Source organism: the organism of the source record quoted next, unplaced genomic scaffold (assembly GCF_019419815.1).
Source record: "Pyrus x bretschneideri cultivar Hongxiangsu unplaced genomic scaffold, Pyrus_bretschneideri_v1 Contig1, whole genome shotgun sequence".
NCBI lineage: Eukaryota > Viridiplantae > Streptophyta > Magnoliopsida > Rosales > Rosaceae > Pyrus > Pyrus x bretschneideri.
In genome coordinates this window covers 12,157,358-12,179,759 of record NW_025999390.1, presented here as the reverse complement: position 1 = coordinate 12,179,759, position 22,402 = coordinate 12,157,358, and the positions used below count along the sequence as shown (strand labels likewise).

The 22,402-nt window shown below is 34.4% G+C and overlaps 1 protein-coding gene across 2 annotated transcripts; it reads right to left on the bottom strand.

Moving 5' to 3' along the window:
- Positions 1 to 4,264: 4,264 nt before the first annotated feature.
- LOC103944027 (probable RNA-dependent RNA polymerase 5) lies at positions 4,265 to 13,377 on the bottom strand. Of its 2 annotated transcripts, none has more exons than XM_048586511.1 (20): positions 12,715 to 13,377; positions 11,240 to 11,362; positions 10,978 to 11,127; positions 10,688 to 10,805; positions 10,443 to 10,572; positions 10,097 to 10,171; positions 9,249 to 9,438; positions 8,636 to 8,834; positions 8,448 to 8,538; positions 8,228 to 8,368; positions 8,044 to 8,115; positions 7,745 to 7,851; positions 7,428 to 7,576; positions 7,033 to 7,258; positions 6,485 to 6,710; positions 6,184 to 6,338; positions 5,657 to 5,813; positions 5,237 to 5,375; positions 4,965 to 5,134; positions 4,265 to 4,874 (listed from the first exon to the last, which is right to left on the bottom strand). In XM_048586511.1, exons 1-20 carry the CDS (start codon positions 13,178 to 13,180, stop codon positions 4,641 to 4,643), a joined length of 3,318 nt encoding a protein of 1,105 aa, XP_048442468.1. In that variant the 5' UTR covers positions 13,181 to 13,377; the 3' UTR covers positions 4,265 to 4,640. The 2 variants fall into 2 exon arrangements, with proteins under 2 accessions (XP_048442468.1, XP_048442471.1); XM_048586514.1 differs by lacking the exon at positions 12,715 to 13,377 and adding an exon at positions 11,727 to 12,660.
- Positions 13,378 to 22,402: the final 9,025 nt, after the last annotated feature.

The window sequence follows — 22,402 nt, the reverse complement described above, 5'->3', positions numbered from 1 at the left end:
AAGAAGACGATCAAATTTTGTTTCAAGCCACACAGCGTCGTTTGCCTGTTTTTGGTTATTAGTCATAAAACTTGGTTTCTTTTAATGAAACAATGCGGTTTGGCGGTGGGATCCTTTAATTTCTTTTTTATTTTTTATTTTTATATTGATGTGGACTTCTTTACCAACCGGACTATGGTTTTAATTGATTATTGTTTCCACCATTTTAATTCTCCTTCCTCTCTTTCATTTGTTTGGACTAAAGAAAAACAAGAGGTTGATGCTTACTATTGGTTTTTTTTTAATTCTTGTTATTTTTCCAAAATTATATCATTTTTTTTCAATCCTTGAGAGATGATTACTTTGAGAACATGTTATAAAAATTTGTGAGAAAAATAATATTAGTGTTTCTAATATGGAGGATTTGCATTTTATACCCAGAAAATCAAAGCATAAAGCTCCAAGACTTGCAAACTTTCATTACTATCTTGTGGACCTCTATTTTCAGGTCCTACATATGCAACTCAAAGAATTGAATAATCGCTTCAATGAGGTAAACACCGAGTTACTTCTTTGTAAGGCATGCTTGAGCCCCGTGAATAATTTTGCATCTTTTGACCAACAACAAAAAATAGTTTGTTTCGCTAAATTTCATCCTCAAGATTTAATTGAGAGAGATGTTTTTTCTTTTATTGGTCATGAGCCTAGATGTGACATTTTCGTAGCATGAAACCTCAATGGCAACAATTGTAACTTGTTTGTATTGATAAATAATTAACGATATTAATATTGTGTACTATCTAAAAGGTAAGCTACATTTCTTTGAACCGTTTACGCTTTTAAATTTCGTCCCTCCCCTTGAAAATTTCTGGCTTCGCCACTACACCCATGTATAATATAAAAATTAACAATTTAAATTTTAGAACCTGTAATAAAAATGATAAAAAAAAAAAGCAAAGCTAAATATAAAAGCCTAATAAAAGTGAGCCATAACACATTATATATTTTATAAATTTAATTTAAAATTTTAGCCTTCTTAGTCCTATTGACATTTTTTTTAAGAAGGCAGAGGTAAGGATTGACTGACTGACTGTAGTCCACTCTTTTTTTTTTCTTTTTAATTTTGGTGGTTAAAGAAAGCAAAGTTGTTCACCAGAGTGAGTCATAACACATTATATATTTTATAAATTTAATTTAAAAATTTAGCCTCCTTAGCACTTTTGACATTTTTTTTATAAGAAGACGGAGGCAAGGACTGACTGATTGACAGTAGTCCGCTCTTTTTTTTTTCTTTTTAATTTTGGGGGTTAAGGAAAGCAAAGTTGTTCACCAGAGTGAGTCCTTTCATGACACAATTGTAAAATTAAAAATGTTTTTTTTTGAGTAGGATTCTATCTCCTATTTTTCCTTCCTTTCTCTCCTTTTTTATCTGAACGGTCGTGGTTAAGTTATGTCAACATTTTATATTAATTTTGTATAGAGAAAGAAAGACAAAATAAAAAATGTGAGAAGAGAGAATGGAAGAAGATGAGAATAGGAGGGAAGAGAATCCCGCTTTGCAGAGCATAAGCAAGTTTGGAAGATGAACAAAGCAGTGCCTCGCCCGTTATTGGGATCGAGCCCTATTAACTTGAACAACGTATATATAATCAACATTTTACACACACGCGCATCCCCGATAAAGAATGGAGATAAAACCAACTATACCTTCACCCTACAATCAAAGCTTTCATCCTTTCCTACTACACTATATCATTGGATGTATCACGCTTGACGCATTCTATGACTGTCAAACTTGAAGATTTTAGCCGAGTAGCTTCTCGCGTGGAGCGAGCTACTGAATCATGGTAAGTTAGTGTTACCAAGTCCCATAGACTCTGCAACTTCTCTAGCCGACAAATTTTCTGCTTGAGCCTGCGCATAGAACACACCTTTAGGAGAGATGCATAAGACATTTGGTATCTTGACCGAATGTTGGCTTCTCATACAAATTGTAACGATTAAGTAGTATCTGTACCTGAAGGCGATGCAGCAAATACATCAAGAAGAGATGCACAAATTCCTGTATATGATTTATTCTCGTTACATTCTGATTTAATTGAATAATTTGACTACAAACGAGAAGGCTTTGGTTAGCTGATAATTTTCCATTCACAAGGACTAGGGAAGAAGTTGTATAATCGGAGCCTATAATTTTCTAATCAATTTAGGTTGTAATTTTGTATTTATTTAATTTGGCAGTTTATGTAATTTCGTATTTATTAAAACTGAGTACTTTATGTAATTTCATATTTATTTAATTTATTACTTTATTTGAATTAAGAGCATCTTTATTTAATTTGGTACTTTATTTAAACTAAGAGAATGGGAGACTCTTTGACTTCTTACTTCGTCATCTCTTCTTCTACGCTTCTTATCATCTTCCTCTTCCATCTCATTTTCTCCCTCCTGGAGATTGAACATTTCTTTTTCTTGCTTAAACAATTCTTTCTCTTACTCATCGATTTCCCACAACATTCTTGAAGAAGACATTGTAAGACGAAAAGAGAAACTCTAAATAAGGATAAAGATTTTGAGAGATTTTGGTTTTGGTGTGTGATTTCTTATGATGGATGATGGGTTATATGGAGAAAAAAGAAAGTATTAGGTTGTAGATAATGTCGCATGGCACGAGATTTATTAAAAATCTTATCGAAATCTATCATCAAAGATTCTAAATAGATTGTGACACGTGGTACGATGAGATTGGTCAAAAATCTTATCGGAAATATATCATCAACGATTCTAAAAAGGTGATGCCATGTGGCGTGACGGAATTGGATAAAAAATTTATCGAAATCAATCACCAAAAATTGTACTAGACTGGTTAAAAATCTTTATTCGAAATTACAAATAAAATTATTTTTTATTATTTTATAAAATAAATAATACTAATATTTTATTATCTATTGTCATGGGTATTTAGTTTAAGGGTGTAGATGAAATATGCAATTATTGTTCATTAAAGATTGTTACTGTTCAGTAGAAGAAATTCAATTATTAATTGTCATGGGAGCCCTTACACGCTAGAATTGCTCTAAACTAGTGGTTCAGTTCGTTCCCTAACACAAGGAAATATATCTCCTCTAGATTCTGTCTGACTGACTTGAGTGAGAGTGACACAGTAGTCCACCGTTAGATTTTTTCCAGACATCAACATTATTGTCGCTATGTTTAATTTTGAAAATGATTTTTGCGCCTTTTTTTTTATTCAGAAACTTTTTAGTGATTTGGACTACGAAATTTTAAAAAAATTTAATCACAAGATATTTAGTTAAAAATATGAGTAATGTTAGATATATTAAAATTTTAATAATCACATCATTTGGTTTGGAAAATTTATGGGAAAATTTGAAATAGGTCCAATTTTATAGACTACCTTTTGAAATAGGTCCAATTTTTAGTGACTTTTGATTTTTGAAATAGATTCCAATTTTTAGTGACTTTTGATTTTTGAAATAGATCCAATTTTTAATTACTTTGGACTCATTTCAAAAAACCTCAAATTTTATTTAAAAAATTTGATCACCTTTTATTATCCAAAAAAATATAATAACTGTTGTGAAATTGAATATATATATGCAGTGAAATATAAAATAAATAAGACATAATATTTACAAGGTTTAGCAAGTGTGCTTACGTTATCGAGGTAGTAGTACTTTCTTTCATGTTCTGAACTAATGAGAGTACAAAATAACTCTCACTATTTTGTTTCTTCTCTCTAGCTTGGTTCACAGGTATTTACTTATGCATATCTCTTCTTTCTTTGCTCTCTTCCTTTTCTCTTTTTTTTCTTTTCATCCGTATGTTCTTCACTATTAATGTGGCCGTTGTTTTTTCAATGACACAAATACCACGTTATATAGATCTTTTCATTCTCTCTTAGTCTTATTTGGTTGACCATGTTTTTCAACTTAACAATCTTACCAGAACTTTTTTCTTCTAACAACATTGTAAAGTCATATTTGGTTGTCTATTACCATAAATATTCACACTTCCATTTACAACAATAACAAAGATGTAGCAGTTAAAGGATTCTTATTCGGAGCACCATAAATTTTGTTCACACACATAAGAACCCTTTTTTTCTTTTCTTTTCTCACAATTTTGATCTCCAATCCAGTTTAGTCGGTATTGTTAATTCAAAACATCATCATATAGTGTTACTAATAAACATGTTATATATTATGATGGTTGCTCAGAGAGGAATTCATACCACGAACTCTTGACCCCCAAAGAAATCATACAAGGATAAAAAACGATTTGGATGATAATCTGGACATGAGACAGTCACTCTTAGGAAATCAAACCTACATCTTTACAAATCTGCATTTGGTAAAGTTGCTCTTTTCCTACGACAAACGATAGAATAATCTACAGAAAAGTCAGTCGTTTTTATATGTACTCGTGAATAATGTTACATTACATTAATAGTTAATACAAACTAAGGACATCATTCAACACCTACATTAAATAATCTGCCCTTTAAAACAGCCAATGAGACTTTACAGAGAACCTAACCTGCGCTCACGAGTGAGTTAGTTATACACAGACGATACATAGTGAGCGGGTGCCTCGGATGAATATTCATCCGAGGATCTTGAGCCCCCGTACCCCTTTCATTAGAGGATGTCCCTGAGAACAGAGAACGAGACTTCAAAAGTGCGGTCCTCGTTTATGGTCTTGTAATACTTACAGAGAGCTGAACCTGCAACTTTCCAAGCAAACCCGCATCTTCCTACATCGTTAACTTTCCAAGCGTAGTCATATGCGAAACGATATATAGCGAGTGCCTCGTTAAATATTTCATCCAAGGGCTTTGTGCTCTTCTCAAAGTCCTCACAACCATACAGAATCTACAAAAATATTTGAGAAAAAAACAGTTGAGAGCAGAACAGGCACCTGATCATATAACAAGTCCCGAAATGGTGGTTCATTAATCTCACCTCTTTATACCTTCCTATGATCTTATCGGCAGCCTTATTCTTGCCCTCTTTATCATCGTTTTGCAAGACACAGTTCATTTCACTCCTGTACTTCTTGTAGAGTTCGTCCCACTTCTTCAAGCACTCCTTGGGGAGGTCTTCAACATCAAAACAAGGAAGCTTTTCCGCTACTGAATAAATGTATATCGACAGAAGAGCAAAGTCAAAACTCTTGTGTTTCTATGGATAGCAACGTATATAATATGACTAGCTATTAAAAATACATTTATCACCTTTGTCTGAAGTGTCTTCCGGTTGATATTCCTCCACTGCGTCATAAATTGACCCCAAAATGGAAGTCGATCTGTATGAGTTTGGCTTACCCATGTAATGAGGAAACGACTCTGGTTTCAAATCATTGGGGATTTTGACCTGTTACTCAGAAGTTAAATCCAAGCTTCAAATCATCGGAGATCAAGGATCATACAATCAGTAAATAACCAAAAACTAGCTACTGAATTCCCATTCCAATGTATGAACTTAAAACAGCAAGAGGGTGAGAATGTTCTTGCACCATACACAAACGAATCAAAGGGTAATCGAAGACAGACAAAAAGTTCCATTTGTATTACATACCAGGAGAGAAAGATAATAATAAAGCCCTATGGATATCATCCAATAACATGACTGAAGCATGAAAAAACAGAACTAACCGTTCGATCTTTTTTCGGTGCATCCAAAGCATCATAGTATAAATCAACTAACCGCAGCATTTTTTCCCCCTTAAGTCTTCTTTCATGACCATCCCCCAGAGTCAGATATTCATCCATATAGGCCAACCAGTACTCAGAAGCTGCACCCACAGCAAAACTGAAAAAAAAAGCAGAAATAATTTTGAGCACCAGAAACATAAAACTTGCAGTGGACGACATGATCAATTTGTAAACAAATTTAATACAAATAAGTCTGAACTGTAGCCAGAGAGTACCATCTCAGTTTCAACAAACAGAGAGAGATCTACCATCCAATATCATATTAAGCAGAATGGAAACCAAATTAAATTGAGGTTCAACAATTACGTGATACTTTGTAACAGTCAACACTTACTAAACTTTGATAAGGAAAATTCTTCCTTAAAGCATTCAAAACAATATCCAAAGGTTCTACTTATGCTAAGAGCAATAAACGAATTGAGAAAATAGTAACTACAACAATGGGTGTAGATACAGAGTCAACATACCTCGGTTCAAACCTAGCTGTCAAGAATTGTTTAAAGAGCGCATCCTCTATATGATCGGGCAAAAGCGCACTTGGTTCTGGTGGTGAGGTGGTGGCAGCCTTGGGAGTTGATGAAGTATCGATCCAAGGTTTACTTTGTTTGAAACATTCTAAAAGCTGAAATAATTCCAAGAATTAGTGGTTAACAAAATTATTTCCATCCCATGCATAAATTGGTTAACTAGTTCTAGATGGTGTGTGCTGTGCGTGTTTTGAAGTTTCAAAATAATGACAAAGTAATCATGCTTTAGGTAAATGCCAACCCGAGGGTTTCTTGAGACCCAATAGAGATCGCCATCAAAATCTCCACCAGCTATTTCATCAGCTATGGAACGTGAACCTTTGCGAGAGAAGAATATAGCAAAGCCACTATTGCCAACAAATTCTTTCAACTCCGCCACGTAGGTGGCCTTCAAAACATGAACGTCACCAAAATGTAAACCTGGATGCCGGTACATTAGCACCTCTCCTTGAATTGGCCCGCTGTCACTGCAAATATCATTGAGCCGAAAAAGAGCCCCTCAAACCATAAGTGAACCATATCTGTTGACACTAAAATCTGCTTGGATCAAGAAAGAAATGCAGAGTAACACCTTGGGTACAAATGGTACAAGAAATCAAATCCAAATCGTACCACATTATAACATATACTAAAAACAGTTGTACATGGAAATTTTAGTTCATAATCCATTGAAACATAATATACATTAGCGCCACTATTAAAGCAAGGAACTACAGAAAAAATTCCAGAAATTATTTATTGGATTTTGTGTAATAGGAGAAGATAAAAAACGCCAGAAATTGTACATACAGGAGAACGCAAACTTCATCTTTTTCCAACATCCCCGTTGGATCAGTTGTCCCCATCAACATATAACTCTGAGGACTAGAAATTTTCCCTTTTTTGAGACTGTTGTTTTCCTCTTTCTTCAGGAATGATAGACGATGTTGCAAATATGATTCTTCTAGAGGAATACCAGAAGAGATCATCTTAAATGATAGGTAATCATCGTCCATCCCGCCGTAGTTAAGGGCAACTGCAAATACAGAAGAGGAAGGAAGGAAACCTGTCAAGGAACTAGAAATAGTGAAAGAAAAATGAATTTGATAGAATGTTATTTGACCCATGGGCATGTATCAAAACAAGAATTTGGCAATCAATTTGACCCCAAATGGATTGAAAAGAAAGAAATATCAGGTTCCTACCTTTGGCTGCTGCATGCTTATTGCAGAACACACCACGAGTATTTTCCAGATCTTTCATAAGTAACTCCATGAAATACTCTTTCGGCACCCCTCCATGGCATAGAAGGGCAATTAAATTCCTCGAAAATTTTGTATTCCTAGGTTTCTTACTGCAAGATGAAAACGTCAACTTAAAAACTACATCTTCAATAACAAACATTAAAAATAGCCAAGCACATGTAAGATTAGCCTTGTATCTGAAATTCTCAACTGTAGGTGGAAAAGGCAAATTAAGCAATACAAAGTATGCAAACATACATGCTTGATAATGGATGTACCTGACTCCAACTATCTCCAACGAATTCACTTGTTTATCATCCAACATCTGTCGATCTGTCTCAACCTTAATCATTGATGGTCGAATCTGGATTGTTTTCGGTGGCAGCTACAACGTTGGACATAGAAGATTTACATAGTATACAATGTTAGAAATAAGAGAAGGAAGAAAACACTGTTAACAGAACTATTCTCTAAAAATTTCATTATTATCATGCATGAACCTGTTATTGGGGTTGTATTATTTCAATTTACTTCAGTACTGACGAGGGCATTCCATAAGAAATGAAAGAAATCATACCTTTTTATTGACCAGAAAGGTTCCCTTCACAGCACGGCCCTTGTAGAAAAGTCGGAACTGCATGAGCAAAGGCTACAGGGGGGAAGCAGGGGGAAAGCAAAAGCACAAAGGAAATGAGAATATATTGCGTGAACTTGATTCAAAATCTCAAAACTTAAAACTGACGCAAAACTGAGTCACAAACCTCAAAGTATTCACTGGTGAACTCTTCTTTTTTCAGTAAATCCTTAGGACAAAGTAAAGCCAGATCCTCAGATATGAATCCAGTTCCATCTGAATGTATAAGAGGCTTTCCATCTCTATAGATACGATTACCATATTCATCCTACAGAAAACAAAAGGAACAGGCATATAAGTATAATTAGGAATGGCAAGATTTCATGGAAAAGATTTGAGGACCATACCAGACAATAATCATCATCAATGTCGTCAATCTTCAGAAGGGACCAATTTTCTACTTTCAAGCTCTCTGTCTTCGACAAAATGAGTGAAAACCTGAATACCGAGAAAGATGATTGTTTAGAACCTGAAGGAAAAATGCTTCTATACAACATTTGAAAATAAACTTCTTATGTTATAAACAATGACCTACCTAATCATATAGTTGCTCACACTAGACACGGTATGTGGATGCATGAAAATGCATCTTGCTTTATGAGCTGTTCTATTAGATATAATATAATCTCCACCCCTGTCAATTGTGGCGTTAGAGCCCACACGAACAAAGTAACACTTCACAGGTGATGAAGTTGGGCATTTCTTCTTCTCTTTGTTACCACCATCTTTGAACACTGATTCATTACCATATTAAGAAAGACAAACAACAATCAATTGTACTAGAATTCTCAACACACTGAATAAAACGAATGCAGGTTCAAGTGTCGAAATACGCATTAAAACTTCACCAGGAAGAAGGGGTCTAAATAACATAAAAAGCAGTTTCTGGACATAAATCCTAAGTCTAAACCAAGGGATCATTCTCATCCTAAGTCTAAACCATGGGACGTAAATCAACTATGATGATCTAACAAACCGTTTTTTTTTTTTACTCAAGCGTTGTAATAAGCTTACAATTGTATTTAAGGTAACTACACTTATGAGCCCAATCAGGAAAAGTGCACGAAAGAAATAAGCGGTTAAGGAAGTAAAAACATCTTCAAAATTGTGAATTCAAAATTCACCATAAGAAGGCATTAAAGGCATACCAAAGAAACAATATCGACGCAAACCAACAAGAATCCCTTCTCTTGCGACCTTGCTATAATCAACATAAAGGCCCATTTTCTTCCTGGGATCTTTGTCATTCACCGCATCAGCAAATTTCACCATTAAAATGCTGTCATCTCCTAAAATTTTCTGTAAGAGAGTTCTTTTTGTGGTGCGTTGATAGGGGCCCTGAAGAAAATAACAGTGTATCACTTATTCAGCGTCAGCAAAGTAAGTGGTCAACATTGCCAACGGAAACATAGAAGTACTGCCATTAGATTAAATTGAATCAATAGGATCCAGTGGAAATTGGTTATTGATAGTATACATACTAGGTTTCCCATGTTGCCAAGCTGGCTAAATCAAAACACGCAATAAAAAGAAAATGCATTTTCCAGAAAGGAACTACAAACAGCTGATTACCCATTTTCAGTGGGAGCTTTATCCTTGAAGAAATGAAACAAAATCACCGGAACTCTAAGCTGTTATAACAAGAAAGTTTCCTCCTTATTGCAGAAATAACTTGCTACCAAATGTCCACACATGAAATCCAACCTAAAATGTTAAAATTTTCAATTACTTATAGATGGGTAAGATTCGAACTTGAAAGCTCCCACAAGACCTAACCAGAAGACCTGATTCCTTCAGTACCCACAGGCGTATATTATTGGTATCGTGTACTGGTACCACATTTCATTATTGGATGTTAAAACTATGATAACCTATACTACAGGTTCTTTAAGTAACCTATCAACTTTCTCCTTGTGGACATACAATTATACATGTGCAAGCATGGAGACACATGATTGTGGGCGATCACACATATACTGGGTGTAGGAGTAAAAACCTTGAATTTGTAGCTCCCATCCACAGCGACTTCACAATGGTAGACGTATGCTTGTCGAGAATCCCAATCCAAAGTCTACATCCCACCGAAAACATGAAAGGGACATTAGGGCATTAGGCATATATACTAAAAATAATGGATGTAAGGTTGGCTGATGCCAGTACTAAAGAAGCCAGTGGCAGTGGCAGTGAAAATTTTGGGATGCCAGTGGCAGCGAGCAGAGTTAAAATTCCAATTTTCTTTACAGGAATTTGAAAAACAAGTAGGCCAAGAGTGAAAACGAACCAGCAAAGATTATGGTAATTCACTAATTTAAAGATAAACCAGCTTTGAGAGTGATACTCACACATTGTCGGTCTTCCTTTCGAGTATATTTGCTACCCAAAGCGTCCCAAACTGTGTTCTCAAACTGCTGCATCGGCATACCTTTCCAACTCCTAATAGTTTCTGGCGCTAGAACATTTTCTAACTTCTCTCTAAAAAAAAAAATACGTACACAAACAACGATGCACAAAAGCAGGAAGTACACGGTTTAATAAAGAGGAAATGCAGAAGTCGAACCAAATAAGGCAGCGTCTAGCTTTCGCATACCCTCCGGCGTAATTTAATATTAGAAACTGTTTCCTGAATTCAAGCTCGCCTAGAGCTTCTAATTGCGCCCGCCCATCGTCTCCGGGTTGGTCCGCGGACCGATTAGTGAGAGCCTCACCTGCACCAACACACACTCAAGACTCAAACAGATACGTGGGTTCTCTATTGTTTGGGCCAGCAATAACAAAAACGGCTAAAAAATCTATAGTTATCAGTTATCAATAAATAAATAAAACAGTTGATCACCATGAATGAAAAGCCCGAAACAGAGAAAGTGAAAAATGTGTGACCTTGAGAAAGTCGAACCGGAGTGAGAGAAGTGGAAGGAGCAGCAGAAGAGGGGGCTTGAAAAAGAGAAGTACGGGCAACTTCTGAAGGAGAATGCGAGGGACAAGAGGAATAAAGTGGCCTCAACCCTCCTCCACAGTCCCCAAGGTGCTCTGTATAGAACCAAAAATGGGTTCAAAAACAATTATTTATTTAACAGAAGAGCAACGACGTTGATCAATCAGAAATGAAACAACCATGAAAGAAATTGAAGTAAAATCCGACCTTGATGACCAGAAGTACTCTGCGGAGCAGATGATGGGCCTTGGAAAAGAGAAGTTCGAGCAGATTGGGATGGAGTTGTTGAGAAATAGGAATACAGTTCCCTCTGTCCTCCACTAGTATTCCCTGCAAATCACAGAGAAAGTGTCAATATTTCAAAGAGACGGACTAACGATCAATGACTAATCATAACGGTCCACTACTAATTATAACGGTCCACTGCTAATTATAACGATCAACCGCTAATCACAATATTGTCCCAACTTGCATTTATTTACTATAACAAACGAAGGGTGTATCATCAAAGACATAGGCGTTATTAGAAGCCATTCTTATATATTGTAATTCCTTTTATCAACTGACAATTTTCCGACGTGGGATTCTTGCATTCTTCGACAAAAATATCAGAAATCGGTTTCGAAAATAATCAGCAAAGAAAACCCATCACTAGTTAATCAAAACAAAACAACCCACGAAGTAAGAATCTGACCTTGACGACCAGGAGTGATGGAGGAAGCAGAAGACGGGCTGTGAAGAAGACGAGAAGCAGCGGGGGCAGACTTCGAAGGGGAAGGGAAAGGGGAAGGAGAAGGAGGAGGAGAAGGAGAATGAGGGGCACATCGGTATTTTTCTTGGCGGAGCATGAACCCGATGTATCCACTGAGGGTTCTGATCTTTGTTTTAGTGTTGTAAATTTCACCGAGGAGTTCGAGTGCCTTCTCCTCGCCCAGCAAACTCAGCTTCCTTCTCAAATCGGCGTCCGGCTGCGGCTGCTCTTTCTCCTCGCATATGGTGTTCAGTTTTTGCTGCACCTTCGGCGGCAGCGGCACGTGCAGTTGCGGTTGTGGGCAGTCGGCGTCGGCCAGCGCAACTGTGGCGCTGGCGGTGGTGGTGTGTTGGGGGAAGTTGAGAGATGAAAGAATGGGATTTGAGAAGATAGGGTCATCGAAATCAACATCCGCGAACTCTGTGTTACTGACTTTGCAGTTGTTCTGCTGATGGTGGTGATACGTTGAGTTTGTCAAGCGTGCTTCTTTTTGGTGGGAGATGAAGATTTCGTCACTAACAATTGGAGCAAGCAAATACTACGGCACTAATGCTGCTTTGGGCTTTTGATTGATTTTGTGGATGTTGAATTGAGGACAAAGTTTTGACGTGCCGTTAACTATGGGTTACTGGTATTTTTTATTTGTGAATGAAAGTTTAATTTTTCTTAAAAACAAATTTGAATTATATTATTATTAATTTATTATAAGGTTATGGCTATTTTTAAAGGAGATGTTAAAAATATCACATAGATATATAACTGTATCAAATAACGTATCATTATTTGTTAAGCTGACATAGACAAAGAAATATTAATTTGAATCTGTCTTCAAATTTGATTTTTACTATTTTTAAAGACATTTCACTTGCCTTATCTTAAATGTTAGTATATTTAAATATTATTTTATTATGTTTAAACCAAAGAATCTGACCTTGACGACCAGGAGTGATGGAGGAAGCAGAAGACGGGCTGTGAAGAAGACGAGAAGCAGCGGGGGCAGACTTCGAAGGGGAAGGGGAAGGGGAAGGAGAAGGAGAAGGAGAAGGAGAATGAGGGGTACATCGGTATTTTTCTTGGCGGAGCATGAACACGATGTATCCACTGAGGGTTCTAATCTTTGTTTTCGTGTTGTAAATTTCACCGAGGAGTTCGAGTGCCTTCTCCTCGCCCAGCAAACCCAGCTTGCTTCTCAACTCGGCGTCCGGCTGCGGCTGCTCTTTCTCCTCGCATATGGTGTTCAGTTTTTGCTGCACCTTCGGCGGCAGCGGCACGTGCAGTTGCGGTTGTGGGCGGTCGGCGTCGGCCAGCGCAACTGGCGCTGGCGGTGGTGGTGTGTTGGGGGAAGTTGGGAGATGAAAGAATAGGATTTGAGTAGATGGGGTCATCGAAATCAACATCCGCGAACTCTGTGTTACTGACTTCGCAGTTGTTCTGATGATGGTGGTGATACATTGAGTTTGTTAAGCTTGCTTCTTTTTGGTGGGAGATGAAGATTTCGTCACTAATAATTGGAGCAAACAAATACTACGGCACTGATGGTGCTTTGGGCTTTTGATTGATTTTGTGGACGTTGAATTGAGGACAAAGTGTTTGCTATGGGTTACTGATATTCTTTTTATTTGTGAATGAAAGTTTAATTTTTGTCAAATATGAATTTGAATTATATTATTGCTAACTCATTGGAAGGCTAAGATCATTTTCAAATGAGATGTTAAAAATATCACATAGACATATAACTGATGACATACCATTTACTTCTATCAAATGTCAAAGATGACATGAAAAACAAGGCTAAACCGACATAAACAAAGAAATATCAAATTTGAAGCTGTTTTTAAATTTGGTTTTTACTATTTTAAAGACATTCCACTTGTCTTACCTTAAATACTAGTATATTTAAATATTATTTTATTATGTTTAAACCAATAATAACTTAACTTTTATTGTTTTTATTTAAAAAAATTATAAATGAATAAATAAATTTTAACATATAAAATATTGATAATATTTTAAATTATTAAGAGAGCTATCAAATTTAAATGTAATATTTTGAATTTGACATATTTTTATAAATGCTCTAACCTCGTAAATAAAAAAACGGAAGAGGACGAGGAGGAGGATCCTGTTGGAATCGGACCAGATTTTAATGGAGATACTTTCCACTTGAAATTATAAAGGTAAGGAAAGGACTCTGACCGTCACTGACAGTAGGTCACTGTCCTCTGGCAAAACCAATTTTTTTCTTTTTTTTTTTTCTTTTTTATTTTGGAATTGAAGAAAACAAAGTTGTTCGTTTGAAAATGATTTTATTTCTGCAAGTAATTTTGATGAATTTTTTTTAAACTATAAATTCAAATGAAATATGAAAAGCACATTAAAGTGCTTTATGCAATTCAAAATTAATTTTATAAAAGAACTTTCAGACATTGAGCACCAAAATTGTTTCATATTATATTTTGCGTCTTGTAATTACCTTTTTAAGAAACACTTGAGATTTTTTTTTAGTCATAAAAATGTTTTTTAAATAAACATTTGTCCAATGTTTATTTTCATGAAAATTCTTAATAAACATTTCAACATGTTTCTAGTGAAAGTAATTACAAGTGCGAGGACTTCTAAAAAAAAAAAAACAAATCAACTGAAGCGTAATCATTTCTAAGTATAGTTTATGAGAATAAGTATTTGTGAAAAAGCAGTCTCAAGTAAGTCACAAGTGTTTCTAAAAGAATAATACTTATGTACTCACTTTCTGATTTAACCTAATAAAAATTGTCGTACATTCTTTGTTTTTTAAAGTCCAACAAAAATTAATAAGACGTCCATTTTTTTTCAAAACAAGAAAAGATGCGTTAAAAGATGATTGTACAAATCAAAATGAGCACTTACTAGTGAGTACCAAAGTACTATCCTTTTATAGAATAGTTGAATGTTAATAGAAAACTAACAAAGCATGCTGAGTAAGAAGGCAGTGAGCTAAAACATTCTTGAATAAGAATACAATTTTCACGTAAAAGCTAAGGCGTCGTCAATAGTAATCACACTTTAAGTTTCTCCCAATAAGCCACTTAGTATTGCGATCTAGTGGTATTCTTCTTCACTTGTAAGTGAGAGATCTTAGGTTCGGTTCTCGCCAAATGTGAGTTTGAACTACATTATTGCTAGCACATTGTGAGGTTAAACTCACTCCCTCCCCTTAATGTAAATAATATTGTTTGTTCAAAAGTTTCACCCGACAAAATTTTGACTAGGAAATACTTTTCAAGCACCAATAACATACAAGATTTTTATAACAATTGGTTCTTTATGTTTTAACATGTCATCCATATGATGATCATTCATATTTTAAGCTCATCAATTTACTCTTCTATCTATTGGGTCAGTCATTAATTTATATGAAATCATGTCATTGGCTTTGGGGATTTCATACGTGTGCCACATTAACACACTAATAAAATTTTGACAGATTAAATGGCAATAACGATATTAATATGGATCCCGACAGATAAATGATAAATTGATAAATTGTTAACATACATAACCAGCAAGACTTGGCTGTTGAATTTTTAGCAGTCACTCTGCTTATATTCAATTCCTGGTTGACACGTGTCCAAATTTTAACACGTGTTCATCTGAATTTGGTGTAAGCAGAAATAGCTGCTGAATGTTCAGCAGCCAAGTTAATTCCCATATAAAGGATTTATGGTGATGGAGACACTTTGATCTTTGTCGCGTTGTTGGTTAATTGAAAGAATCCAAATAATATTTGGGATTTGGGAACAATTAATAAGTTCTATGAATGGAATAACATATGTTTTGGGAATTGGGAGACAATTGATTTGGATAAAGAAAGGTTCCTTGGCAGCCATTATCGATTCAACAACCAAACAATTTGTTTGACAAAAACAAAACCAAAGAATTTGAGTTCGGTCTTTTTCACGAAGGCCGAAATTCCAATCATCCCTGCCTTTTAACGAAGAATATTTAAATACTTTAAATAATTTAGTTTTCGTACTCCTTATGTTCGTCTCTGAATATTAAATTTACGTGGGCGCTCCCTAACATCTCCAAGATAATGATTTTTAACCCCTTCGGTGACCCTCTTGTTTCCTGCCACAGACAAAAAAAAAAAATTCCTTCAAGGTTCTAGATTTTCATCTCAAATCCAAAACTTCCAATTACGCATTTTTCATGACAATATTAAAAAATGTGAACTGCCAATTTAGTTTCTGAATTATCATCTAAATGAAAATTAAGTCCTTAAATTATTTTTTTTCAGAAAAATCAGTCCTTGAATTCTAACAATCTATTAATTACATCGTTACTATTATATTCGAAGTTACTATATTAAATTTTATGTCAATTTAAGTCACGTTATAGTTAACTTTGGATGATAGATTAGTAATTTTTCATAAAGAATAATGTATATAGTTAACTTTGGAGGCTATATTAGACATTAGATTCGTAACCTATATGAAATGTTAAAGGTTTATAGGCGAGAAAAAAAAGGTATTACACTCTAAAGTGTGTCAAGCAACTTAAGTTGATGAAAAATTGGATGAAATAACTTCAAATATAATAGTAGGGATGGAATTAGCAATTTTTAATGAATTCTAGTACTATTTTACCGAAAAAATAATTTAGGGACTTTATTTTCACTGAGATGATAGTTCAGAGACTAAATTGGCACATCACCTTATTATTAATATAATTTTTTATGAGCAATGCAAGATCAACTTTGTAAGCCAAATTTTATAAATTACATGACGTGGTTGTTGATGATTGACTTATTATTTAAGTACTGATTAACGTGTTTATTTCTTATTAGTAACACATTATATATTTTAAAATTTTAGCCTCCTTAGCACTATTGACATTTTTTTACGAAGGCAGAGGCAAGGACTAACTGACTGAGAGTAGTCCACTTTCTCTCTATTTTTTTCTTTTTTTTTTTTTGGGGGGGGGGGTTAAAGAAAGCAAAGTTGTTGACAAAAGTGAGTCCTTTCATGACGCAATTGTAAAATTAAAAACGTTTCTTTGAGTAGGATTCTATGTCCTCATATTTTTCCTCTCCTTCCCTCCCACATTCTTTCCCCTCTTATTTTTCCTCTCCTTTTCTCCTCTTTTATTTAAACAGTTACAATTAAGCCACGTCAACATTTTATATTAATTTTGTATAGATAAAGAAAGATAAAATAAAAACCATGAGAAAAGAGAAGGGAATTGGATGAGAATATGAGGGAAGAGAATCTCGCTCTGTTTTTGACAACTAAAGTTGTTTCTATTTATATTATGTGTCTTGTAAATACCTTCTCAAGAAATGCTTAAACTTCTTTTGGATCATAAAAGTGTTTTTTGAAAAAATGTTTATCAAATATTTTTTAATAAAACACTTGAATTCTTAATAAACATTTCAACATGTTTTTAATAAAAGTGATTACAAGTGCAAGTGTTTTATAGAAAAGCAATTCCAATTGCAGCGTAATCATTTCTAACCATAGTCTTTGAGAATAAGCATTTATGAAATAGCACTTTCAAATAAAGCTAAGGTGTTTCTCAAATAGCTAAATAAGTATTTATGAAAAAACCGCTTCTAATAAAGCCCAAGTGTTTGTAGAATAGCTAAATGTGTTACAACAATCAAGAATGCCCATTGGCAATAATTTAATAAGAAAATATTGTTTATGGGTAAGTGTAACATCCCACATCGTCCAGGGGAGTGATCCTTAAATGTATATTCTCATCCCTACCTAGCACGAGGCCCCAGCAGACTTTCTTGCCACCACCTGCATCGGATCCCAATAGAACTTCGAAGTTAAGCGAGTTTGGGCGAGAGCAATCCCATGATGGGTGACCCACTGGGAAGTTGCTTGTGAGTTCCCAAAAAATAAAACCGTGAGGGAATGGTAAGCCCAAAACGGACAATATCATGCTACGGTGGTGGAGCGGGCCCGGAAAGTGATCCACCCTGGGCCGAGATGTGACAATTTGGTATCAGAGCCTAACCCTGGTCGTGGTGTGCCGATGAGGACGTCGGGCCCCTAAGGGGGATGGAGTGTAACATCCCACATCACCCAGGGGAGTGATCCTTAAATGTATATTCTCATCCCTACCTAGCACGAGGCCCCAGCAGACTTTCTGCCACCACCTGCACCGGATCCCAACAGAACTCCGAAGTTAAGCAAGTTTGGGAGAGAGCAATCCCATGATGGGTGACCCACTGGGAAGTTGCTCGTGAGTTCCCAAAAAACAAAACTGTGAGGGAATGGTAAGTCCAAAACGGACAATATCGTGCTACGGTGGTGGAGCGGCTTGGGAAGTGATCCGCCCCGAGCCGGGATGTGACAGTAAGAAAATGCTTTTCACGAAAAGCCAATGAGCACTGATGGCTTCCTTGACAAGATTGTGGCTTTACTATTTACAATACCTCCGTCACCAAGTTTATCTTCCATTTTCAACTTTTTCTTTTCATGTTGGCTTTTTTAGTTTTGATGTTCAAAAGCCTAAAATCATCCATTCAATAAATGTGAGTTCACCGCCACTACAAAATTACGTTTCAATAAAATAATCATATATATAAGTTTTTTAAAACTATTATAATTTTAGTAAATTAAGATATTATATAGTAAAAAACTCGTTTCATATAAGTTGTTCTTATATTAGACAGCTCATATTTCTCTTTTCTCTTCTAGCTTTTGCTAATCACACACTAGGATATACTTTCCAAGTACCTTTTAAGATTCTCCAATAGGATTTTGACGAGGAAAGATTTTTCAAGCATCAATAACATATAAAGATTTTATCACTAATGATCCTTATGCTTTTAAGCCTTTAACGGGATGCCGATTTAGTTTTTTATGTTTCAAACTCATCAATTTCATCTCTTATTTATTGGGTGAGTCATCAATTTTGTCCTCACAGTTTGATTATGTTAAAAGTTTCGTTAGTTGCTTGATGTAGCACATGTATGGAGCCTAGAAAAGCCCATCACATTGCACCCATGTATAATATAAAAATTAATAGTTTAAAATTTAGAACCCGTAATCAAAATGATAGAGGAAAAGCAAAGCTAAATATAAAAGCCTAATAAAAGTGAGCCATAACACATTATATAATTTATAAATTTAATTTAAAAATATAACCTCCTTAGCACTATTGACATTTTTTTTTATGAAGGGGGAGGCAAGGACTGACTGACTGACATTAATCCACTTTCTTTTTTTCTTTTTGACTTTGGGGGTTAAAGAAAGCAAAGTTGTTCACAAAAGTGAGTCCTTTCATGACACAATTGTAAAATTAAAAATGGTTTTTTGAGTAAGTTTCTATTTCCTCATATTTTTCCTCTCCTTCCCTCCCACATTCTTTCCCCTCTTATTTTTCCTCCCCTTCTCTCCCCTTTTATTTGAACGGTCACGGTTAAACTACGTCAACATTTTATATTAATTTTGTATAGAGAAAGAAAGACAAAATAAATAAAAAATATGAGAAAAGAGAAGGGAAGGGGATGAGAATAGGAGAGAAGAGAATCTCACTCTGTTTTTTGACAACTAAAGTTGTTTCTGTTCATATTATGTGTCTTATAAATACCTTATCAAGAAATACTTAACTTCTTTTGGATCATAATAGTGTTTTTTTAAGAAATGTTTATCAAATATTTTTTAATAAAACACTTGAATTCTTAATAAACATTTACAAGTTTTTAATAAAAGTGATTACGGGTGCAAGAGTTTCATAGAAAAAAATTCCAATTGCGGCATAATCATTTCTAACCATAGTCTTTGAGAATAAGCATTTATGAAAGCACGTTCAAAGAAAGCTAAAGTGCATCTAGCTAAATAAGTATTTATGAAAAAGTAGTTTCAAATAAAGCCCAAGAGTTTGTAGAATAGCTAAATGTGATATAACAATCAAGAACGCCCCTTGGCAATAATTTAATAAGAAAATATTGTTGCGGACTAAGAAAATGCTTTTCACGAAAAGCCAATTAGCACTGATGGCTTACTTGACAAGATTACCTTCGTCACCAAGTTTATCTTCCATTTTCAACTCTTTCTTTTCATGCTGGCTTTTTTATCTTTGATGTTCAAAAGCCTAAATCACCCGTTCAATAAATGTGAATTCACCACCACTATAGAGTTACGTTTCAATAAAACAATCATATATATATACGTTTTTTTAAAACTATAAAAGTTTTAGAAATTAAGATACTTGAAAAACCCGTTTCATATAAGTTGTTCTTATATTAGACAACTCATATTTCTCTTTTCTCTTATAGCTTTTGCTAATCACACACTAGGAGATACTTTCCAAGTATATTTTAAGATTCTCCGACAGGATTTTGACTAGGAAAGACTTTTAACATATAAAGATTTTATCACTAATGATCTTTATGCTTTTAAGCCTTTAACAAGATGCCAGTTTAGTTTTTTATGTTTCAAACTCATCAATTTCATCTTTTATTTATTGGGTGAGTCATCAATTCTGTCCTCACAGTTTTATTATGTTAAAAGTTTCGTTAGTGGCTTGATGTAGCACACATATAGAGCCTAGAAAAGCCCATCACATTGCACCCATGTATAATATAAAAATTAACAGTTTAAAATTTAGAACCTGTAATCAAAATGATAGAGAAAAAGCAAAGCTAAATATAAAAGCCTAATAAAAGAAAGCCACAACACATTATATATTTTATAAATTTAATTTAAAAATCTAGCCTCCTTAGCACTTTTAACATTTTTTTTTATGAAGGCGGAGTCAAGGACTGATTGACTGACAGTAGTCCACTTTCTTTTTTTCTTTTTGATTTTGGGGGTTAAAAAAAGCAAAGTTGATCACAAAAGTGAGTCCTTTCATGACACATTTGTAAAATTAAAACCGTTTTTTTAGTAGGATTATCTCCTCATATTTTTCTTCTCCTTCCCTCCCACATTCTTTCCCCTCCTATTTTTCCTCCCCTTCTTTTCCCTTTTATTTGAACGGTCACAGTTATGCCATGTCAACATTTTATATTAATTTTTTATAGAGAAAGAAAGACAAAATAAAAAAAATGTGAGAAGAGATAAGGGAAAGGGATGAGAATAGGAGGGAACAAAATCTCACTCTGTTTTTTGACAACTAAAGTTGTTTTTGTTTATATTATGTGTCTTATAAATACTTTCTCAAGAAATACTTAAACTTCTTTTGGATCATAAAAGTGTTTTTTTTTTTTTTTTTTTTTTTTTTTTAAGAAATGTTTATCAAATATTTTTTAATGAAACACTTGAATTCTTAATAAACATTTCAACATGTTTTTAATAAAAGTGATTACGAGTGCAAGAGTTTTATAGAACAATAATTCCAATTGCGGCGTAATCATTTCAAACCATAGTCTTTGAGAATAAGCATTTATGAAAAAGCACTTTCAAATAAAGCTAAAGGGTTTCTAAAATAGCTAAATAAGTATTTATGAAAAAGCAGCTTCTAATAAAGCCCAAGTGTTTGTAGAATAGCTAAATGTATTATAACAATCAAGAACGCCCCTTGGCAAGAATCTAATAAGAACATATTGTTGCTGGGTAAGGAAATGCTTTTCACGAAAAGCCAATGAGCACTGATGGCTTCCTTTACAAGATTGTGGCTTTACTGTTTACAATACCTTCGTCACAAAGTTTATCTTCCATTTTCAACTCTTTCTTTTCATGTTGGCTTTTTTAGCTTTGATGTTCAAAAGCCTAAATCACCCGTTCAATAAATGCGAGTTCACCGTCACTATAGAGTTATGTTTCAATAAAACAATAATATGTATAAGTTTTTAAAACTATTATAATTTTAATAAATTAAGATACCATATAGTGAAAAACCCATTTCATATAAATTGTTCTTATATTAAACAGCTCATATTTCTCTTTTCTCTTCTAGCTTTTGCTAGTCACACACTAGGAGATACTTTCCAAGTACCTTTTAAGATTCTCCGATAGGATTTTGACTAGGAAAGACTTTCCAAGCACCAATAACATACAAAGATTTCATCACTAATGATCTTTATGCTTTTAAGCCTTTAACGGGATACCAATTTAGTTTTTTATGTTTCAAACTCATCAATTTCATCTTTTATTTATTGGGTGAGTCATCAATTCCGTCCTCACATTTTGATTTTGTTAAAAGTTCCGTTAGTGACTTGATGTAGCACACGTATGGAGCCTAGAAAAACCCATCACATTGCACCTTTGTATAATATAAAAATTAACAATTTAAAATTTAGAACCTGTAATAAAAATGATAAAAGAAAAGCAAAGGTAAATATAAAAGCCTAATAAAAGTGAGCCATAACACATTGTATAGTTTATAAATTTAATTTAAAATTTTAACCTTCTTAGCACTATTGACATTTTTTTTTTACTGAAGGTGGAGGCAGGGACTGACTGACAGTAGTCCACTCTTTTTTTTCTTATTGATTTTGGGGGTTAAAGAAAGCAAAGTTGTTCACCAAAGTGAGTCCTTTCTTGACACAATAGTAAAATTAAAAACGGTTTTTTTGAGTAGGATTCTATCTCCTAGTTTTCCTCTCCTTCCCTCCCACATTCTTTCCCCTCTATTTTTCCTCCCCTTCTCTCCCTTTTTATTTTTATTTGAACAGGTCACGG